The 23,819-nt window shown below is 41.7% G+C and overlaps 1 protein-coding gene across 1 annotated transcript in view; it reads right to left on the reverse strand.

The window, feature by feature from the left end:
* Nucleotides 1–23,819, reverse strand: part of COL23A1 (collagen type XXIII alpha 1 chain) — a 492,298-nt gene that overhangs the window by 466,107 nt on the left and 2,372 nt on the right. Inside the window, exon 2 of the mRNA XM_056811712.1 lies at nt 3,134–3,200. Coding sequence (XP_056667690.1) covers nt 3,134–3,200 — 67 coding nt within the window. The remainder of the gene's footprint in view (nt 1–3,133; nt 3,201–23,819) is intronic.

The following is a 23,819-nucleotide window of genomic DNA, read 5'->3' on the forward strand; positions in this document are numbered from 1 at the left end:
TAAATAATCGGTCCCCAGGGTGCTGGAGTGGGAATGGGGAGGGGGTGTTTAATGAGCAAAAAAGTGTGAGAAAACGAGTGTGGCCCCATTTTCATTAAAGCCTACGTTCTCCCACTACGAAACTTGATAAGGGCCTCATATCAGGGAGGAAGGAGAGAGGCTCAACCCTAGGTCCAGGAGCAGTTTCTATTATTACACTTGGGAACAGCAGATCATGTCCCCTCACCCCCACCCCAAGCCTTCCTTTCTCCAAGGAGAACATCCGTGTTCCTTGCTCTAATGTTCACCAGAAACCTAGAGTAGTCAAAAATCATTCTGCTGAGAGCTTGAGCTGCTCTAGCCCTGGTACCCAAAACAGAAACCAAAGACTCACAAAAACAGTCTCAGGATAACTTAACGCAGTGGTGATAGGTGCACCAAAACTGGGAGGACTGTATTATTTCAGCATTATCAAAGTGGGTTGTTTCAGGGTGGGTTTTTTTGGTTTTCTTTTGCTTTTAGTTGATGGTAGAAAGCTTCTTTACAGAGATCCAACCCCTCACAGAGTGCTTCAGACCCAGGACTCTGAATGAGGGGCCCTTTGCTCTCATAGACTTAACAAAGAACTCAGCAGGTATCCCAAGGGCAGTTCTTAGATTCAAAGCCTAAGCTGAGCTCAGAGCTAAACACTCTGAGGGAAGGAGGAATTAAGTCTCCATCCTGGGGATAGAACTCATTTTCCACTTTAAAAGACCTAATTTCCTTTAAGGCAATCACAACTATGATGAGAGAGAATTTCCCATAAATCCTTAGCATGAGGACCAGTCCTACCTCTCCCTACCACTGTCATAACTCAATCAGAGATGCTCATTAGCAGGCAAATTGGGTTTTTCCAGCCTTCATAACTAACTTTTAAAAAGGAGGTATTTTTCCCTATCTAGAGAGAGTGCCAAGGACCTGCAAGGAGAAAAGAAGATCAAAGTGAGGGCTGATCGATTTGGATTATATGCCTCAATGCCAAAAGATTTCTGGCCTGACCTCTCTGGAAAACTCAGAATGTCAATTTTCTACTAATGTGTTACCATTTTATAAGCTCATTCAGACCCCAAAAGAAGATCTGGTTAGTAGAGACTTAAAAAAAACAACTCTTACCCTCTGTCTTAATATCAATTCTCAGATAGAAGAGAGGCAAGGGCAAGGCATTTGGGGTTGTGACTTGCCCAGAGTTGCACAGCTAGAAAGTGTCTGAATCCAGATTTGAACTGTTGTACTCTCTACTCCAAGCCTGGTGCTCTATCCATTGTTCTATCTAGCTGACCCCATTTATTGAGGACTTAAATTTTCTCAACCAGATTTGGAAGAGAAATATATAATTGGTCTTTGGAGAAAGAGCATTGGATGGGGTAGCAAAGTGGCTCAGTAGATAGAAAGTCAGTCTTAGAGATGGGGAAGTCCTGGGTTCAAATCTATCCATAGATACTTCCTAGCTGTGTGACCTTGGGTAAGTCATTTAGCCCCCATTGCCTAGTCCTTACCACTTTTCTACTTTGGAACTGATGCTTTCAATTCTCAGAGAGATGGTAAAGGGGAAAGACAGAAGGGGAGAGGAAAGGAGGAAGGGAGGAAGAGAGAAACCGAGAGAGAAACTGAGAGAGAGAGAGAGAGAGAGAGAGAGAGAGAGAGAGAGAGAGAGAATCAGTCTCACCCATTATGTTTACTATCTGGGTAACCCTGGTTGGGCAAATAATTTAAACTCTCTGGGGTCTCAGTTAACTCAACTGGAAAAATAAAAGAGCTGGGTCAAATGGCCCTTCCAGCTCTGGATCTATGATCCTGTGAATTTTAAAAGTAATAAAATCCTTTGGCCATTGACTGGCCAATGGAGAACAAGCTTTCCTGACAGAGTGAAGAATCTGGATTTGAGTTACATAGATGAAAAGTCAAGATAACTTGGCATTTATATACAGCTAGGATTGCCTGGCCCATCTTGTCTACACCAGCAAAAATGAGAAGCAAACAACTTAATTATTTTAACAACAGACCCTGATTAAATACCTACTGTATGGAAGATACTAGAAGACACATACTCTTTGCATGACTATAGATACAGATCAATCGTGGGCTCATACATTTAGAGCTAAAAGGGGCCTTAGAAGTCATCTAGCCTAACCTCTTCATTTTACAGGTAAGGAAATCAAGGCTCAGAGAGATAAATGATTTGTCCACTATCATGGGTGGCAGAACTAGGGCTTGAACCCAAGGCCACTGATTCCAAATTCCAAATCTAAAGCCCTTTTACTATAGCCACATACTCAATGAGATTTATAATTTAATGGGGATAAAGGGGCACAGAGAATCCGATAAAATACAGAAAGGCATCTAAAGAAGGAAAAAAAAATTTCCCACCAGTCAGAAGCAAATGAAGGGATAAGCACCAGAGTTGGACCTTGAAGAAAAATTATCCGATTTTTCATGGAGTAGAATAGACTCCCCCCAACTTCTATCTCCTACATAAATTGACTGGCCTAGGGATCTGACCCTCCAGGGAAGAACTGGAGGGAATCAGCATCAAGGGCAGCCACGAGCATCACCCACCACCTACCCAGCCACCAACAGTAAATTCAGCCCAGTTCTCCCCTAGACATTGTCCTCTCCTGACCTTCCTTTCTCTAATATTACCCCCTCCCCAATACATTAAAATTCCTCTCTCTACTTTCCAGTCCTGGGCTGAGTGGGCTTTCTGCCTAGTTTTCCCATCCCAGACCAGGGCCAGGACTTTCTCCCTTTCTACAGGGCCTTTCTGAAGCTTCTTTTGGTACTCTGCAGGAGTTTCAAAGACAAAGCTTTCACAAACACCATTTACCAATTAAATGATTTGGTTAATTCACTTTATCTGGAAACTTCAAATCAGGTAGGCTTTGAGGCTACCAGGTTAAGTGGTAAAAATTGACTTGAGCTGCACTAGATCTTAAGGAGGAAGCAATCTCTGTCACCCCAACCTGCTCTCCTGGGCCCCCAACCCCCACATACAAGCATTTAGTCCTGCTCTCAGCAGGCATCACAGCATGGGGCCTGCCCAATTCTACCTCAGTAAGAGAATGGGATTAGGCCCTCCAGAGACAGCTATCCACTAAGACTTTAACCTTTCACATACCTGGGGGGCAGAGACACTCAGGTAAAACTTCTCGAACTTTCCGCAGCTTGGCTTCTCCTTCCAACTTCTGAATCCAGAAGAGACAGAAAAGACAAGAAGAAAAATGAGTGAGTTCTTCAAAGAGGAATAAAACAATAAACAAATTGACTTAGTCAAAGGTTTAGGGATTTCTTTTAAGAGAATGTTTAAAAGTTTATTAAATTCCATGGGAAAATCTGAAGTTGGGCACAGAAACAACAAATCATTACTAGTCAGTCACCGAATAGGACTCGACATGTTTCCACTTTCATTTCAACATTCTCACATACCGCACCGGAGCTAAAAATAATACTGTAAATCAGGAAAGACGAACATGGGCCTGGCCCAGGCTGGCCAGAGCCACCTAACAAGGAAGGGGTTGTGATACGAAGCCACAGGGAACAAGAGAGGAAAGAGAAGAGCAAGTCACTGGGTCAGAGAGGTTCTTACTTTGGCAAATCACTGGACTTGCTCCAAGCAAATTTGCTTGGCCTCTCTGGACTCAGTTTCCTAATCTATAAAATGGGGATACCCATGCTGGTACTCCCTACCCAAAGGACTGTTTGTGGTTTAAGTGTCTGAGGAGTCCATGTTGTACCATACTCTAGTTCTAGCTTCTGACACTTAACCATGAGACGTTGGGCTCAACCTCCCAGGCAGGGGTCCCCAAACTTTTTACACAGGGGCCCAGTTCACTGTCCCTCAGACCGTTGGAGGGCCGGACTATTAAAAAAAAAACTGTGAAAAAAACAAAAAACTGTGAACAAATCTGTATACGCTGGCTGTGATGGCTGTGCAAGGTGTGACAGGCCCATCACTGCCTCCACTATACCGGGCAGCAGTATACACAGTGTGGAATCCCCTCCCCCAGATCGCTGCTCACCATGCTGACGTCTTCCATTGTGCAGCCATATAATCCTTTGCATGACGCCTTGTTCTTGTTCAGTTACTCTCAGAACAAGGCACCACACAGAGGATTATGTCACCGGAAGTAGCACTGTACATGTGCGACACCACACTTTGCAGTGCCGCCACATACAGCGCTCCTCTCACTGACCACCAATGAAAGAGGTGCCCCTTCTGGAAGTGCAGTGGGGGGCCGGTCCATGGCCTCAGGGGGCCGCAGTTGGGGGACCCTGTCAAATGATGGCCTCTCAGGTCCCTCCTGATACTACGAGCCAATAAGTACTACAAGATGTAGTACTTGGGCACACACCACAAACTTCAACGAACCTCTGATCTTCCGTGATAAGCACATTCATGCAGCTGTCACTAGAAATTCTGATGTCTGGGTAAAAATCGTTTGGCAGAGACGGGTTTTGGAGTCATGAGCACTCCTCTGTTGGAGATGGAGATCACTGGAGTCAAGAAACCAGAGGGCAGGGTGTCTATAGGGAGCCAAGGTTTGTTTAAAAGAGAAGTAGCTGCTGAGACAGAATGATAGAGGGAAAACAACACCAGGGAACAAGAAACAAGCCACTGCTTCTGCCTGGCCCTGTTTGTCAAGGAGCTGTGAGAAGGAGAAGCCAGCCTTGGAGAGGATGCCGAGACATTGGCGATCATCAGAGGAAGCCAGACTTTAAATGAGCACCATAAGATGAAAGAAATGACTGGAAGAGATCTAAGATGATAGGATCGCAAATCTGGAGGAGATTTTGGCTTTAGGGAGAGGCTGAGTTCATTTGACAGAAGAGGAAACTGAGGTACACAACGATGATTTCTCAAGACTACCAAAGCAGTACATGGCAAAAGCAGGATTTGAACCCTAAATCCAAATATCTTTCTACTGTGCCACAACACAGGATGAATGTCAGAGAATACAGTGGAAAGGGAGGTGCAGGGCAATGATGAGGGGAGGGCCAGGCCTGAATTTAATGTGAGGGAAAGATGATGGGGACCCATGAGACTAGCCTTTGACACTGAACTGCTTTATCCTGTTCATTCCTGGAGGGGCAAGTCCCAAAGCCAGTCAACTTATAGTAGGAGTTATAGGGAGTCTACCCAAAGGAGGTAGAATTATGGGGGCATTACTCCAGTCCCTGAAAAGTTGCTAGTGGAGAGGGGTCCAATGGCCACAGGGCCAAGGAGGGGAAGGGATGGATAGAAATCTCAGGGCCTGACAAGAGAGTGATCAGCACTGGGCAAGAGATGGAAGAGTAACTCCCGGCTCTGGGAAAGAAATTATATTATCATATTATAAACATAATATGTTTATAATGTGACAATAATAATGCTGCAACTTATGTAGCATTGTTAGATTTGCAAAATGCTTTACAAATATTATCTCATTTTATCTTTAGAACAACTCCAAGTGGTAGCTGCTTACTATCCCATTTACTTAAGCAAACACAGTTTACAATAACTTGCTCAGGGTCACACAGCCAGTAAGTGTCATGGGCAGTTAGGTGGCACCATGGATAGAGTGCCAAGCCTGGAGTCCGAAGACATCCTCCCGAGTTCAAATCCAGCCTCAGATATTTGCTAGCTCTGTGATCCCGGGCAAGTCATTTCACACTGATGGCTTCAGTTTCCTCACCTGTAAAATGAGTTGGAAAGGGAAAAGGCAAACAACTCCCATGTCTTTGCCAAGAAAACACCAAATAGGGTCACTGAGGGTCAGACATGACTGAAAAACAACTGAACAACAACTTCCTGACTAGGTTGAACACTCTATTCTCCACACTACTTAATCCCTCAGGAAATCAGTCTATGAGGCACAGTCCCAGCATAGCCAAGCTAGTTCCAGCTCTGGGTCATGCCTCCAATTATAGAGACTGAAACCTGTCTGTGCTATCATACCCTTCGCAGGTCCCCTATAAATCCTCCACAGTGATTCTACCAATGTGTTGAGGGACTTCCTCTAAGAATGCGTGTGTGTGTGTGTGTGTGTGTGTGTGTGTGTGTGCGCGCGCATATTTGCCTACATACTTCCATTCATCATCATCAGAAAGCATCTGCTAAACCGCTGGCTAGAGCTTAATAAGAATCCAGGGTAAAAAAAAAAAGCAATATCCAGTAAGAATCTTGGAAGCATGGAATCTCTGAGCTGGAAAGGGACTTAGATATCCACTAATCCAACCCATTCAGGGATTCCTTCTTCATCATTGGAACCCCACTGCTTACCAAATAAAATATAAACTCCTTAGCCCTTCATAACCAGTCTCTCTGTCCTTGTTTCAATCTTTATCACAGGCTACTTCAAACACTCCATTTCAGGCAAACCAGACCACCAGTCATCAGCAAACTCCTCCTACCTCTTCCAATCTCTGTGCATTTGCCCAGGCCGACCCCCCCATGCTGGGAATGATGTCTTGCATGGCTTATCTGTTAAAATTCTTCTCTTCTTTCAAGGCCCACCTACAATGCCACCTTCTCTATGAAGCCTTATAGGCTATCGGAGATTTCTGGAATCTCTTACCACAGTCCAGACTTCTCCTACATGCTTATCATAGCTTACATGCTAGTTATACAGCTCTATTTGTCTCCCATCTGCCACACATATCCCAAAAGCCTAGAACAATGGGTCGAATCTGGTAGGATGAAATTTCATAGCCACAAATGTAAAGTCTCTCTTTGGGTTTTTTCAATCATCTTTGCACGCACATGATAGAGAAGGTAAGACAGTAATAATCATTTTTCCTAGCCACATACATACACACCCGTAACACAATAAGGGTGTGAGGATGGAGGGTGTTGGAGAGGGGAAGAGCCAGGAGTTATAAGTGGGCTACATGCTCCACTTGTGTCAATAGGGTAACAAGGCAGTTGAAAAAGATACTGAGGAACTTAGGCATTGGTGATGACAGCAAGCCTAGTGTAGAATGGAAGATAGATGTATGAGTTCTTCTGTCCCCTGCAGTGATCAGAACACACTGGGAACATCGTGCTTGGTTCTGGTCCTGCCGATTCAGGGAGGCTGGAGACATGCTGTGGTACATCCAGAGAGGAGTGACCAGGATGATGAGGGTCCTAGGACTGTCATCAGAGGGCTCTTTGAAGGAAGTAGGGATGTTTAGTCAAGGAAAGATAAGGCTTAGGAGGGCTATGATAGCTGACTTCAAACATTTGTTTTGTTTGGCTCTGGAGGCCAAAATAGGACCAATGGCTAGGAGCTGCAGAGAGGTCAGCCATGTCTGGATGGAAGAAAGAACTTCCTAATGATTCAAACTGTCCCAAACTGAAAAGAGCTGCCTTGGAAGATAGTAGATTTCTGATCACCAAACATCTTCCAAAAAAGCTGGATGAACCCTTGTTGGGTCAAGTCCTTTCTTACTCTGGGACGCAATGATTCTGTGAGTTTACCTTTCCTGAAAACGGTAGGGGGTGGGGGGATGCTGTCCTATTCACAGAACCTAGAACAGTTCCTACTTAATAAATGGTTGCATAAAACGTGAAGCCAAATCAAATTATAGCCTCCAAGATAGGCAGGTCAAAAGAAAGAACTGATTTTACAAATCTTAAAGCACCAGGTATTTAAATGTTAGCATTATTACTATTAGCATTATCAAACAATCCCTAATCAAATTCTCGCCTTTCACTTTATTATCTTGCCTCTAGCCTATCCCACCACAATCCCCAGAGTCTTTTCCTGGAAACAGCAATTACACAGCAAGTCATTGTCGGATGTCCGAGTTTTTAGGATTTATCCATCCTTTAAGGCTTAGCTATGGTGCCAGGAACCTCATTTGGTTCACAATGACCTGGCTCTCTTCTGAATCATCTTGTGTCTCTTATTTGACTCTAATCATACACTGCTTGGCATGTTTTAATTCTCTTTTCCTGTGTGGGAGAGTTTTGTCTTCCAAACCAAACTATGAGTGCCCATGGTGGGGTGAGGGGGTCCTCTTCTCTTAAATCTATAGTGTTTCATATGGCTATTACACCCCTTCCCATTTCAGCCACCCTCTCCCTCCCCTCTACCTGTTCACCTCATCTATGAGACTCAGTACCTTTCTTTTTTAAAAAACCTTTACTTCCTGCCCTAGAATCAACTCTAAGGCAGAAAGGCAAGGGCTAGGTAAACAGGCTTAAGTGACTTGACAGCTAGGAAGTGTCTGAAGCCTGTCCTCTAGACTCTAGGCCTCTCAAGCATCCTTTAAGCCTCAACTAAAATTCCATCTTCTATAGAAAGCCTTTTCCACTCCCTCTTAATTCCAGGGCTTTCCCTTTTTTAATTATTCCCAATTTCTCCTCATTTTATTTGTTTACATGTTAGCTTCCCCACTACACTGTGAGCTCCTCAAGGTCAGGAACAATCCTTTGCCTTTCTGAATCCTCATCTCTTAGAACAGGGACTGGCACATAGTAGGCACTTAATAACTATTGATGGAATCACACCTAGACAGCCACTAGGTTTCTAAGTGAATTCTTGGCTTGGTCCCAAAGGAATCCTTCCTTCATAGTAACCCACAACTTCCACTCTACAAATTAATGAGAAAAGAGGTGCATAACTCATTTTTTCCTATTATGCATCTAAATTCTAAAACAGCTTCTGTATGTCTTTTAAAAAATAATCATCATGTAGCTCTACCATTTCAGGTTATACAATTCTTTTTGGAAGGAAGTGCTACACATTACAAGGTCTGAGTACACAACTTCTTAATTAACCAAAGCATTTACTGCTAAAGAAATGAATGGTCTCTGGCCACTGCTATCACATCTGGGCTGCCCTGCTAGAAAGAGGTTTTATCAAGACTGATAGGAAACATAAGCTCCCTGACTTACCTTTCAGTTTAAAAAAAAAGAGAAAAAAAGGGCTTTTTGCTACCCAAGCAATCATTGCTGGAGGCATCATCAAACAATTTGATCCGAGTTCTGTCTCAATTTCTCTTCTGCTTGACTCAAATGCTGACCAGCAAAATGTGGAAGAATTATTTATATCAGAAATTCAAGCCCACGATCTGTCTGGTTATTTTTTTGTGCTGAAGCATGTTGCCTGTCTCCTGACAAAGACAGAAGTGAAGGACTAATTTGCCAAATGAAACATCTGTTGTGAGACATCACCACTGTGGGAATCTGTTTGATTTGATTATGCTAATTTGTTACCAGGGGTCTGTTTTACTTTTTGGGGAGGGGGTGAGAAAAAATGCTTGATAATTGAAAAAAAATTTAAAAGAAAAAATTTCCTCTCTTTTCCATACATCCATCCAATAATCTGGCCCTGGTTCCTTCCAGCTGCAAACAATGTGACCCTGAATTTCCATATGCAAACAAGATAGTATTTCCCAAGAGCAAATACAGGCAGAACATCTGAGAAAACATTCAAAACTCTGGAAAAGATCCTTTCCTTGAGACTTTGGATCTATAAGTCTTTCAAAGGTACAGCAATGAGACTGTGATGCTTGAGCTTTTCTGGCCGGATCATCTCAGAATAAAAGAAGGTTGGGTCAGGAAGAGATGGAAGGGATTCCTGAAAAGCATAATACTTTTAACTTAAACACTTCTCAACAGCCTAAAAGCAGTTGGGTCTGTAGCAGAGGTGCCTCACATGATGTTATTATCTCTGACTAAAACCCACTGATAAAAGATGCATCCTAGCTCTGAGTACTAGTTAGGACTGTCCTCTTACTGCTTGATCTTCAAGGTATCTGCTAGAAAGGTCCTAACCTATCTGAAACTCTTTGTTTTATACCTGAAGTCCAGAAAAGCCCAGTGAGTTGCCTAAGGTGTCCTGGATAGTAAATAGCAGAACTAGGGGGCAGCTAAGGAGCATAGTGGATGGAACACCAGGCCTGGAGTCAGGAGGATCTGGTTTTAAATCTGGCCTCAGACACTAGCTATGTGACCCTAGGCAAGTCACTTAACACCAATTGCCTAATCCTTACTGTATTGCTCTTCTGTCTGGGAATTGACACTAAGACAGAAGTTAAGGGTTTACTAAATAAATGAATGGCAGAACTGGGATTTAAACTATGTCCTCTGTCTCTGTAACAGTTCTCCTGCCAGTGTACCACACTGCCTTGCCTTTCCCTTTCTGACTTCAGAGACATTATCTTGTTGGAAGAAACACCCCCCTTCTAGGGAGTTCAACTCCTTTAAGATTGGGCAGAAATAGCCATGGCTGATACATTAAAAAGCACAGAAGCACCTGAGCAAAGTCAAGCATCTTCAAGCAAGGTCACTTGGGACAAATGGAAAAGCCACAACCAATTCTTTGATTCAGATAACTCACAACCCAAGGAGTTTGAAAACCAGCCAGCTCTGTCTCTAGCCAACTCTGTCTCTCTCCATCTATCCATCCTTCTCTGAAGAAAAAGAGCTCTGAAGATGGACACACTATGGCACAATAGAATGTAATGGACTTCTCTACTAGCAGCAATGCAATGATCCTGAACTACTTGGAGGGACATATGAGAAAGAACACTATCCACATCCAGAGGAAGAACTGTGGGAATAGAAACAGAGAAGAAAAGCATATGATTGATCACATGGGTCGATGGGGATATGATTGGGAATTTAGACTCTAAACAATCACCCTAGTGCAAATATCAATAATATGGAAATAGATCTTGATCAATGACACATGTAAACCTAGTGGAATTGCTCATTGGCTGTGGGTGGGGGGAGGAGAGGGAAAGAACATGAAGAATCATGTAACCATGGAAAAATTGTCTTAATTTTTTTTTAAAAAGTAACCTGTGTGGAGAAGAAGGGAGAAGGGAGAAGAACAAGAACAAGACCAAGAAGAACAACAAGAAGAAGAAGAAAGACGAAAGAGCTCTGAGAATTCAGAATAGAGACATTACTGATAAAAAGCCAGGAGAAAAGTGGCAGGTATGGAAACCAAGAAGTTTCCCTTGCCAATTACACTTTGGGGGGGAGGGGTTGAATTTCTAACTCTAACCTATCTTCCTAATTAATTCCATATAAATTTTATTCCATTAGGTTCTCATCAGGGAAGCCAAATCCTTCTGAACTGGATTACTTACCAGCTAGTCTCCTTTCTAGTTCTATCCATTCTCAACTCCAAGCACCGGCATGTCATGTCCCCATCCCTTGAAAAGAGTCTCTATTTGTGTCAGTCTTGGAATCTTTCAGTTCCAGATCAGAAGTCTACCTCACTCCATGATTCCTGCATTGACACCTCTACCCTCCCGAGATCCTATTCCCCAATCTCTCCTTCTATGCTACATACTTACCATATTCTAATTCATAATATATTACATCTCTTAATCCTAGATTAGATTATAAACTCCTTGAAGACAAAGTCTGAATCTTTTTTCATATTTGTAGCTCCAGCATGGAGCAAATGTATTCTATAACCACTGAGCCACAGAGCTAGAAGGAGCTCAAGACACTATCTCATCTAACCCATGCCTGAGCAGCAATCCCTTCCACAATTCTAAGGACTCATCATCTAGTCACTTCTGGGGTAGAGGACAGAAACTTTACACTGCAGGGAAGGAGGTTGTAGAATGCACTGAAAAGAGAACTGAAGAGCCTGATTCCTATTACCTGCCAACTCTTCATGAACCCCTTTGGAGTTTTCTTGACAAATGTCCTAGAATGCTTTACCATTTCTTTCTCCAGCTCATTTTACAGATGAGTAACTGGGGCCAGCTGGTTAAGTGACTTGCTCAGGATCACACTGCTCGTAAGTGCGAGGCTAGATTTGAACTCAGAATGAGTCCTTCTGATTCCAAGCCCTGTGTGTGCTCTATCCCCTGTACTATTTAGTTATCCATTGTCTGCATTACCAAATTCCTAGGGGTTTTCCTGACGACCCCTAAATCTTTCTCTATGAAGACTGGGGGGTGAAGGTGTCCCTTCTACAGTTATAATAATCCCTGACATTTTCCTAGGGCTTTCTGAAAGCATTTTGCTTACTATAATGCTCTGAGGCAAGAAATACAAGGTTCAGAAAAAATGAAGTTATTTTCTCAGTCACACATCCAATGGTGCACTGGAATGAGATGGTTAGACACCAAGTCAAAGCCTGCTTCTGTTCCTTACTCCCTAATAGTGAGGACTGGATCAATAATTGTGGAATGAGACTGAATCACGATCATAAATAGGCAATTTTCTGGCACTGTAGAAGCTGCTTCCCCATTCTCTGCCTTTTAATGACGGCAGGGCTTTCCAATGATTAAGGGTTCAACATCTTGCAGAATGCCCTCACAGCTGTTACAGAAAAATGAACATTTTCCAGGGTTCTTGAGAGGATCGAGGAATGATGGGATTATGGAACTGGGCAGACTCTCAGGGGGTTTCTGCTGGTCAGCTCTCTAGCTGGGGCAGTCTAACTTCGTCCAAAGTCTATGGCACCTTTGCCCTCTACCTCCCCTAACGGCACCTCAATGAACACTCCAGTTAGTGGTCAAGACTTTCTAAAAAGCCCCAAGAAAACCCCCCCTCCCCTTTTCTCTTTGTTAAATTTCGGACCCTAAGGAGAGAGTAGAGAAACGGGAGTGTGCCAAGGAGTAATTGGAAGGAAATTTTTTTTGGATTTGCAGCCAGGAAGTAAGGGGGTGTGGAACAGGGGAGGGAGGAGGGGGAGGGGGAGGAGTAGGGGGAAGGGGGAACGCCGCTATTATTTATACTTCAGCTCACGCTGTGGCTTGGACTTCAGAAATAGACGTCTTTATTAAAACGTATACAGTAGACTAGTTCTGACAGATGACAAACTGCTGGGGGTGGGGAGCCCCGTTCGACTCTGCTCAAAGTTATACTTTGTTTTAACATATATAGGCAGGGGGGTGGAGAAGGGAGACATCTGTACTTTACCCTCCTCTCCCAAAGAGAGTTTCTGCTCCTCAGGCTGATTAGTCTGGACAATGAAAGGCTAAGAGGCAACAATCGATCCATTGTCAAGGGGAGAATGTCCAGCTCTGTATGTAACAACTAAATATTGCTTTAATCCGCGCATTAAAATTTTTACTACAGTATGAAAATGACGCACCGCCACCACCACCGCTGCTGCTAAGGAGTGCAGCCTTTGTTCCCGCCTCGACTCCCTCCAGGTACTGGCGCAGCAACGCTGGTCAGGGGGCCAGAGGACATTGGAGCCTCGCTTGTGGTTTCCTTTTTTTTTTCTGGGGCAGCTTGTTTTTGTTTGTTTTTTGGTACAGACCTGTAATACCTTTATGGCAAAGAGATTCCTACTGGCAATGCAGATTATAGTTTCACTGTAGTCATTTGTATTTCGTTTTAGGGAGCTGCCTAAGCTTAAGTGACTTGGCCTGGGTCACACAGTCAGTACGTGTCAGAGGCAGGATTTGAATACAGGTCTTCCTGATTCTGAGGCTGGTTCTCTATCTGCCATGAGATAACACCCCACCACCATTTAGTGTCCGTTCATCATCACAGCCTGATGGCGCATTTTCATTCTGAATTTAGCACAAAAATGCCTAGTTCAAAGCAGGAATTTAGTAAATATTTATTGACCAGCTGACTGTTCTGACTTGCCTAACTTCACACAGCTAGTAAGTGACTGGGTGACATATGGGAATCCAAGTTCTCAAGCAGTTCTTAAGGGACCACAATATCATAGGATTTAAGAGCAGGAGGAGACATTAAAGATACAACCATCCCATCTCTCATTTACAGATGAGGGAATTGAGGCACAAAGAAGGGAAATTTCCTCTGGTAGTTACAGGTCCCTACTGAGGAGCTGGGACAAGAATCTGGATTGTCTTTCGGCCAAATCCTCAGCTGGGCTGTGGTGGATTTCCTTCTCTTCTTTTAGGTAAAAAGATTTGGGTGATTTGCCCAGGGTCACATAGCAAATAAGTGGCTGAGGCTAGATTTGAACCCAGGTCTTCCTGACTCCAAACCCACTACTCTTCTCTACAGCTGTCCCTGTAGTGGATTTCTATGGAGGGATATCCAAAGGACCCTTTTTCTAAGGACCTTAAAAGTCTGATCAGAGAAGCCACATTGAAGAGAATGACTACATTGAACCATTCAAATTCAGTAAGTATTAAGCACCAGCAATGTGCTATAAGTTCTTTACTTACTGGTCTTGTGACCTTAGGAAAGTCACTTAACTTCTCATAATCTGTAAAATGAGTTTTATTTAGTTCATCTCTAAGGTCCCTTCCTGCCTCTACAGAAATTAATAGAAGTGATGAACTTTTACCAAGAGACAATGGGGGAGGAGAGGACCTCTATTAACACTGGTCCTGATACTTATCCTCTGTGAGACCTTGGGCCAATAATTTACCTGCCAGAGCCTCAGTTTCCTTATATGTGAAATGGGGGAAAGGGATGGAAATTGTGAAAAATGACCGCAATGTAATATTACTACACCATAAGAAATGATGAGTGTAAAGAACACAAAGAAACAATGGAAAACATATAAACAACCAATGCAAAGTTAAGTAAGCAGATCCTGGGCAAGCAATATACCCAGTGATCCTTGTTGTCACATCAATTATTGCTGCCCAACTCTACGTAACCCCATTTGTGAGTTTCTTGACAAAGACATTGGAGTGATTTGCCATTTCCTTCTCCAACTCATTTTGTATGAGGAAACTTTTAGTTGAGAAAACCAAGGCCAACACGGTTAAGTGACTTGCCCAGATCACACAGCTAAGTATCTGAGGCCAGATTTGAATTTGAATCTTCCTGACCCCAGGCCTAACAATGCAAATGGAAAGAATGCCCATGAAGCCTTAATGTTATATAATTAGAATTAATGAGCTTGGCCCCCCCCTGCTAAAAAGAGAGAAGAAAATATACCTCTTAATTTTTGCAAAAGTGGAGGACTATGGGTATGGAGCATTTCATATACTGTCAGGCTCTACTGACATGCTGGTTCTGTTATTGCCATGCATCCTCTCTTTTAATTTATTTACTACCAAAAAAAAGTGTCTCCCTGGGAAAAACAGATATATTTGGAAATGAAGGTAATTAAAAACAAAAGATTAATAAAATTTTAATGAAAAATGAATAGATTATGCTAGATGAAGTCTAAACTTCCTTCCATCTCTAAATATCTTGTTTTAAAACCAAGACTTTACTGTGTTGCAATGAGGACAGATAAGAATTTCTTTTTTTTTTTAATGTAGAATCCAAAGAAGTTTTCCCAAAACAATAACCAGAAACATCTCCTTCTGCCTAGAGGGAAATGAGGGCTTATACGTTGGGATACTTTCTCTACCAGCAAAACCAGGGTTCATGCCTACACTGGCTAGAAACAGCCTGGCTTTAAGAATTCCATCTTCATTTTAAACCAGTGCTAGAAACAAACATCAGAACTGACAAACCTTATGTTAGCCAGAATCCTGTTTCACAAAGTTTAAAGGTAAAGCCTTTACATCTATTCATATTAAATGCTTCGACAAATCTTTCCTTCTGTTTGGAACTCAATTACTCATTCTCCCTGTATTGGCGGCTTCCCTCCGTCAACATCTGAACAGTCACAATAGCAACTTCCCACACTCCACTAACCCCAGCACGGGGCTTTTCAGCTGCAGTCCCAGGACTGTGTACATTTCCCATCAAAAGGCATTCACTAAAGAATAGACAGTAAGAGAACTAACTGCCATCCTAAGTAACCAGTCTCCTGCCTATTGGGAGATGCCCAAAGAGCGAGTCATTCAACCATAAGCGCCATCTTCTCCTCAAGTAACCAGGCTCGACCCCCCCTCCCCAATCCAGTTTTAAAGACTAATAACGCTGCCTTCTTGGGATTCTTGTGAGGATCAAACAAAGTGATGTATGTAAGGTATGTTGCCAACCTTAGAGTGGAACAGAAATGTCACATTACTGGTACCATTACTCTTCTCCTTCTTCTTTGATGGAGTTCCAATAGAAAGGAGCTCGAAACAAATCACTATCTCATTCTTTTATAATTAGTGTTCTAAGGCCTACTGCACAGGTGGGTTTGTTTGTTTGTTTGGCAGTTGTATGATAGAATGTAAATTTGAGATAAGGGACTGCTTTGTCCTTCTATCTCCAGCACCTAATATTGTGTCTGGCACACAGTAGGTGCTTAATAAAGGTCTGATGCTTATTTGATTGAATAAAAGCATGAAAATGACAGCTCTTTTTCTGTAGAATCAATGAAAGCATCCTTGGTTCAAGCCCAGTGAGGATGATGAGGATGATCCATATTTTCCTCATCCTGTTACTATGTGATTTTGAATTCTTCGACCGAATCTTTATATTCTGAGAACTTTTCATTCTACGCCTCCCAGACATGACAAGTATTTGTTAGGATGACAGTAATTAAAAATGTTGTTCATAAGGGGTTTTTGTTGTTGTTGTTTAAAACAAACAAATAAAAAAAAACCTTACCTTCCATCTTAGAATCAATGCTATGTATTGGTTCCAAGGCAGAAGAGCAACAAGGGTGAGGCAATGGGGGTCAAGTGACTTGCCCAGGGTCACACAACTAGGAAGTATCTGGGGCCAAATTTGAACCCAAGACTTCTCATCTCTAAACCTGCCTTTCAATCCATTGGGCCACCTACCTGCCCCCGTTCTTAAGTTTTTATCAATCAACATTTTATCTGGAAGATCGAGTTAGCCTATGATAATGCTCTGGTCCTGGGACAGTTTAATGGTGATGTTTTCCAGAATATTTTGAGATCTATTTGTAGAGTAGTGTATGAAAAACTTCAAGTTTATGGTGTATGCTTCTAGCCTCTAGGTCATGTCTTGATGGTATTTGAGAGGTATGAAATTACTTTGTTTGCTTATTTATTTTAAAACCCTTACCTTCCATCTTAAAAATCAATACTGTATATTGGTTCCAAGGCAGAAGAACAGTAAGGGCTAGCAAATGGGGGTTAAGTGACTTGCTCAGAGTCACCCAGCTAGGAAGTGTCTGAGGCCAGATTTGAACACAGAACCTCCCATCTCTGGGCCTGGCTCTCTATCCACCGAGCCACCCAGTTTCCCTGTGAAATTACTTTATTAATGATATTATTATTACTACATTACTCTTGTTATTGTCTGCTAAAGCACTGACCACAACATTCAATTCCATTCAGCTAGCATTTAATAGGCATCTGTGGTATAGAGAGTCCTAGGTTAGAGTTGGTAAAATAAAGACCAAAAAAAAAAAAGATACTATCCCTGTCCTGGAGGACCTTATGTTCTGCTACACCATTAAACAAAGAGAGGGACTGTGTGATACAGGCAAAAGAACACTGACTTGGGAGTCAGAAGCACTGGGTCCCAATCCTTCCTCTGGTGCCTGCTACCTATGTGACCTTGGACAAGTTATTTAACCTGAGTGAACCTTACTTTAGTCATCAGTAAGAAGGAATTAGAGGACAAGCTAAGTAGCTCAGCGCATTGAAAGCCAGGCCTAGAAGCAGAAAATGGGGAAATCTGGGTTTGGATTTGATACTTACCTGCCTGATACTTACTAGTTATGCCACCTCAGCTTTAATATGGCTACAGCAAAACCCATCTAGCACTTATCTCACAGGGTTGTTTTGAGGCTCAAATGATGTAAAAAATTTTGCAAACCTTGAAGTAGTGATGATGTTATTGTTACAAGAAGGGGCAGGCTAATTCATAAAACTGAAAAAAATAATCAAATATACAACTCTAACAACTTTTTTCTTTCCTTTCTTGTGAGAAGTCAAAAAGAATGGGAGACTGTGCAGCAGAAATAATAGAGCTTCTAACTTAGAAGACCTGGATTTGAATCCTGGCTAGTGCACTTCTCAGATCTATGAGTTGAGGCAAATCTCTGCTATTGGCCCTGATCGGTTTCCTCTTCTGTAAAATGAGGTGGTCCAGAGAGTCAGAAGGATCTTTCCAGCAAGCACCACTAGCTCTCTGAGTTGAGAGGCCCATCCAAGTTCCCCCAGCTATGGCAGTGCTTAGGGAGGGAGGGAAAGAGAGACAAAGTCTCTCCAGCCTCAGAATAAAGAGTATCAGGGATGTGCTAGCTTGAGACCATTTCAGACCCCAAAAGACCATTTCTAGTCTCTACCCCAATATACAATTCACTCACTTTTAGGATGTCTTGAATGGAATTAAATTGTGGCTTTTTAACTCATATTATTAAAAAATAAATTATTACCCTTCTTCAACAAAAGGGGGACCTTGATTAGAGAATATGATAGCTAGGGACAGACTTTAAACTTGTGGGAGAAAGACCAATTACTATCATCATCATAATTATTGTTATTCACATTTGTAGAGTGCTTTTAGGAATGCAAAATACTGTCCTCCTAAAACTCCTGGGAGGGGAGTATTATTAACCCCATTTTACAGATAAGGAAATTGAGGCTTGGGGAGATTAAGCGATTTGTCCAGGGTTACATTGGTAATCTGATGGATCTATGATCTCTTTGGTATGTGTACTCCCTCCAGTGGTTACTGGAACTGGAGTTTCTGACTTCCAAAAACATGTTTTCTCTCTATACCATCCTGCCTCTGGTTACTGGAGGATCAAGAAGTCCTCACAGAATCTTTGACTGGCAGAAGAGCCAAAGCCAAGCAATTATAAAGCCTTCAGGTGGACCATTTGCCATAGGAGCAAAGGATGAATCTTTATAATATACAAATGCTTTCCAGGGGCCAGCAGAAATCCATTCAGAGTCAATGCTATGATGGTGGTCAAGAATAGGTTTGCATACTCTGCAACTTTAGCTTAGATATGAAAAGCAAACAGGGATATGGTTGGAGGTTCCCTTCTCACTTTAAACTAAAATTGGCAATGGCCAAGACAAATTCAACAGGTCATTCAATGGCAGTGACCAGCCCTGATGTCCCTGCTTATAAGTCAACAGAACAACGTGCTGGACAAAAAAGTGAATTTGATCTTCCCAAAACCAAGAATTGTCATGTTGAAAGAGAAGTCAGCAGCCATCTATCCCATACAAAAGCATAATTCTAGGAACAGGGAAGTAACAGCTTCACCATATTCCACACAGATTTTTACCTGGAATATTGAGTTCAATTATGGGAGCCACCGTTTAAAAAAGGTTAGCATAATCAAGAAGGTCTGGAGAAGGGCAGCCAAGATGGTGAAAGGCCTTGAGTCCATGTCACATGAGATTCAGTTGGAAGAACTGGTGGCAGCTAGATGGCACAATGGATAGAGCACTGGCCTTGGAATCAGGTTCAAATATGAGTTCAAATCCAGGCTCAGACACTTCCTAGCTAGGTAACCTTAGGCAAATTGCTTCATCTTGTTTGCCTCAGTTTCTTCATCTATAAAATGAGCTGGAGAAGGAAATAGCAAACTACTCCAGGATCTTTGCAAAGAAAACTTCAAAATTGAGTCACAGAATATCAGAAATAACAGAACATGAAAGAATTAGAGATGTTTAGGTCAGAGAAGAGAAGGCTCAAGTTCTTTTCCATCACAAAAAGAACTGTTATCAATATTTTGGGACATATAGGAGGAAAGGACCTATTGGTACAAAAGCATTTTAACAGTTCTCTTTATAATGTCAAAGAATTGGAAATGAAAGGATGTCCATCAACTGGGGAATGGCTGAACAAGCTGTGGTATATGGTTGTAATAGAAAACTATTGCACCATAAGAAAAGCAAACAATGAGTTCAGAAAAACCTGGAAAGACTTAGATCAACTGATACAAAATGAAGTGAGTAGAACAAGAAGAACAGCATATACAGGAACAGAAATATCATGTGATGATCATCTATGAAGGACTATTGTCAGCAGAAATAAGGTTCCAAGATAACCCCAAGAGACTCATGATAAATTTTTTTTTCTTTAAAAAGGCTATCCACAGCCAAAGAAGGAACTGTTGGAATAAAATTGCAGATCAAAGCACACCATCCTTCACTTAATTTCCTTCATGAGTTTTTCATTGTATGTGTGATATGTGTCTTCAGTCAGAACATGGAGAATATGGAAATGTATATTCCATGAAAGCACTGGCATAACCTATGAGACTATTTACTGCCTTGGGGAGAGAGAGAGGGAAGGAGGGAGACAGTCCGAATCACAAAATGTCAGAAACCAATCGTCAAAAATTGTTTCTACCTGTAATTGAAAAAATGTAATTTAAAAACATTTTTAAAGAACATATAGGTTCTTTTCCTTTTTCCTCCATCACCTTGGCAAACAGACCTAATGATGGTGTTGCTAGGTCAAAAGGTATACAATATTATAATTCTTTGAGGTCTTCAAGTACTTTAAGGACCATCATGTGGAGAGGGGATCATAATTCTTTATCCCCTTTTAATTCTAGTGCCTTCCCTCAGTTATTTCCTATTTAGCTTCTAAATAGTTTGCTTTGTCCATATTTGTATATTGTCTCCACCATCAGAATTTAAGCTCCTAGAAAGCAGGATTGGCTTTTGACTCCTTTTGAATCTCTAGTGCTTAGCACCCTGCCTGGCACATACTAAGTACTCAATAAACATTTAGCAATGGATTGACCAATGAGAGCAATGGAGAAAGTTGCCAAGAAACAAATTCAGGCTAGATGATAGGAAAAGTTTTTGAAAAATTAGAGCTCTCCATAAATGGAGTGGGCTGCTTGCAGAGGTCAGGGGCTCCCTTTCTTTGGAGGCTAGATGAGTATCCGGTATGCTGTCCTGGGGATTACCAATGTAATTCTGAACAAGTCACTCAATCCCCCTAGCCTCGGTTTCCTTATCTGTAAAATGAGATTGTTTACATTGACCTCCAAGGAGTATTATGAAAACAGCACCTTGTATTCTCATGTGAGTTAAACTAGATGGACTGACTAAAGTCTTTTCCAATTCTCATATTCTGGGATTCCTGAAACTGGCCCTGCTCACTACCCCTCTTCCTGGATCTGCAATCTCTCTTACAAACTAAAAACACATACTTTTTAGAAGTCATCTTGCATTTGGGATTGTTTGAAATCAGTTTAAATAATACCATAAACAATTTCCCATTTTTCTAGGATCTTAGGGTGTTTGCCAAGTGTTCTTCTTATAACTACCTGATGAGCCTTAAATCCCAAATGGGGAAAATGAGGTTTGAAGAGGTGAGCTAACTTAACTCCCTTGCCCAAGGTCACACTAGTTGGTGTTTGCACCCAGAGTAAAGTCTACAGTCTCCTGACTCTTTCCACTACATTACATTTTCCTCTTACATGGCTTCTACAGCTGTCTCTGAAATGCTTTGGAAAATAACATGTGACTGCATATGGTCCATGGCAGAACATGTGTCCCAGGGCTAAGCAGACTAGGCAGGAACTCTGAAAATCACACACATCTTGGATAAATTATTCAACCTTAATTCATGTATCTTCTTGCATTTTTAGTACTCAATTAGTTGTTACAATAACGTAACATTACGTAAATGTAACATTATTAAAATGTATGTTTCCAATTTAAGAATCAGAAGATCTGGGTTCAAATTCTGACTAGTCAGTCCAGATTATGAATTTAATGGGGGAGGAGATTAGAGGGCAGCTAAGTAGTATAGTGGATAGGGTACCAGGCCTGGAGTCAGGAAGACTCATCTTCCTAAGTTCAAATCTGACCTCAGGCACTTGCCAGTTGTATGACTCTGGACAAGTCACTTAATGCTGTTGACCTCAGTTTCCTCATCTGCAAAATGTAAAACCAATCCAGTGTCTTTGCCAAGAAAACCCCAAAAGGGGTCATGACAAATTGGACACAACTCAAAAACAACTACAAAAGTCTAAGAGATCCAGTTCTGCCACTAACTCATTTTGCAATCTCAGTTAAGTCACTTCTCTCCAAGCCTCAGTTTGTTCATCTATAAAATGATAGGGCTTAAATGAAGTTCAGCCAATTTTCAATCTGCATTTTTAAAGTATCTATGTGCCAAACACTAAGACTACAGATATAGATATAAGACTCCTTTCCCCTTCAAGGAGCTTACATTCTAGTAGGTGGAAGTTCTCTATAAGGGCTCTTTTGATTCTTTTTCTATGATAGGAATATGAGCTGAGAAATTTCTCCAAGGTAGGGTCCTAGCAGTCAGTGTTTTTTTTTTTCTATTTCCCTAAAGGTCTGGTTCAGCCAAAGGTGTCTCTAACCATAATTCCTGGCTGGCTTCTAGCAACCCTCAAACATCCAGACCTTTTGACCCAGAGAATTTACTGCTAGTCCTATCCCAGTGGGGTCAAAGATGGTAAGAAAGAGCTCATCTACTGAAAAAACCTGGAAAACAGCACTTTTGTGGTAGGAAAAAAACCAGAAACAATGTAGATAGTCATCAACTGGGAAAGGGCTAAACTAATTATGACACATGAATGTAATAGAATATTAATGCACCATAAGAAATTGTGAATATGAAGAACTTGGAAATGAATAGGAACACATATAAAACTGATGCAAAATGAAGAAAGAACCAAGAAAACATTATACATTATGACTACAACAATGCAAGTGGAAAGAACCAATACATACACACAACTTACAAAACCTAAATGCTATTTAATTATAATGGCCAACACTGGCATTTTAGAAAAGAGTCACGAGAACACACCTCCCTGCTTCTTTGCAGAGGTTGGGGGTTAGAGGTATAGAACAATGAATAATCAATCCACTGGTTAGTTTTGCTGAACTTTCCCCCACCCCCAACTTTATCTCTGAGTGATATGAAAGCAAAATATATCAACAAAACTTTAAATAAATTTAAAAGATACATAAGTATCATCCATTTCCCTATTGCTACACATAACTCCAGAAACCTAAGAGTATTTAAGAACAAAGAGCTCTGTCTGGCCTCTGACCTCCATTTTTACCTTTGCCAATGGAGGGAGGGGGGGTGTCCCTCTCAGACTTTGACACAATCTTGCATCCCCAGTGCTTGATTCTGATCTTGGCAAATTCCCCTGTATGATTCTAGCTTCTTCTAGTATTTCCCTCCTAAGCCTGATCTTTGTGTTTTTCACTCATTCTTTCCTGTTCCCCACTTCATTACCCCTGTCCTACCTTTACATGTTGACCTTAGAAAAGAACGAGCTACCAATTTCCAGCCTTGAATCCTTTCTCCCCCAGCCCCCCACTGTGTCTTTCTGAAATCTTTCCCATTCTGAAACCCTAACCCAACCCTGGATAAATCCCACCATCTACCTTCTTCATTTCTGTTCCCAGACTGCCATGAAGGACATCACAGAATTGATTTGACCAGGTCCAGGCAGATTCATATAATCTAACTTGAGCTGGGCTCCATTGCTGTTCAGCTGATTACACTCAGACACTCATTACAGCAGCTGTTCCAAACTATTTCCTCCCTCCTCAAGCTACCAACTGAACTCTCCTTCCCAGAGATATAAGCCATCCCTTCAATTATGCCTTTGATCCCATGCCTTCTCTTGATTCCAGGACCTCTCATCTCTAATCTCACTAGCCCATACTGGTACTTTCCTTTCTGTCTGCAAATATTCTTAGGTTAAAAAAAATATACATATATACACACATATAATTCATTAAAAAGCAGAGTAGAATGGTACAGTGGAAAGAGTCATGGATTTTGAATCAAAGGATCCAGGTTCTAATTCTACCTCTGATTCTTACTATAAGACCTTGGGTGAGTTATTTAACCTATCTGGGTCAGTTTCCAATATGTTTCCAATCATCAAAGGATCCCATCCTTCTTTTAACTATGAAAGTACTCTTCAAAATGAACAGCTATGACCTTACTCAATTTACCCTTCTGTTCAAAGACCTTCAGGATATCTCTATTCTCCATTAGATAAAATAGGAAAATACTCAGCCTAACATTTAAATCCTTCTACAGTCTAGCTTCAACTTGCCTTTCCAGCCTTATTTCACATTAA

Source organism: Monodelphis domestica, chromosome 1 (assembly GCF_027887165.1).
Source record: "Monodelphis domestica isolate mMonDom1 chromosome 1, mMonDom1.pri, whole genome shotgun sequence".
Lineage (NCBI taxonomy): Eukaryota > Metazoa > Chordata > Mammalia > Didelphimorphia > Didelphidae > Monodelphis > Monodelphis domestica.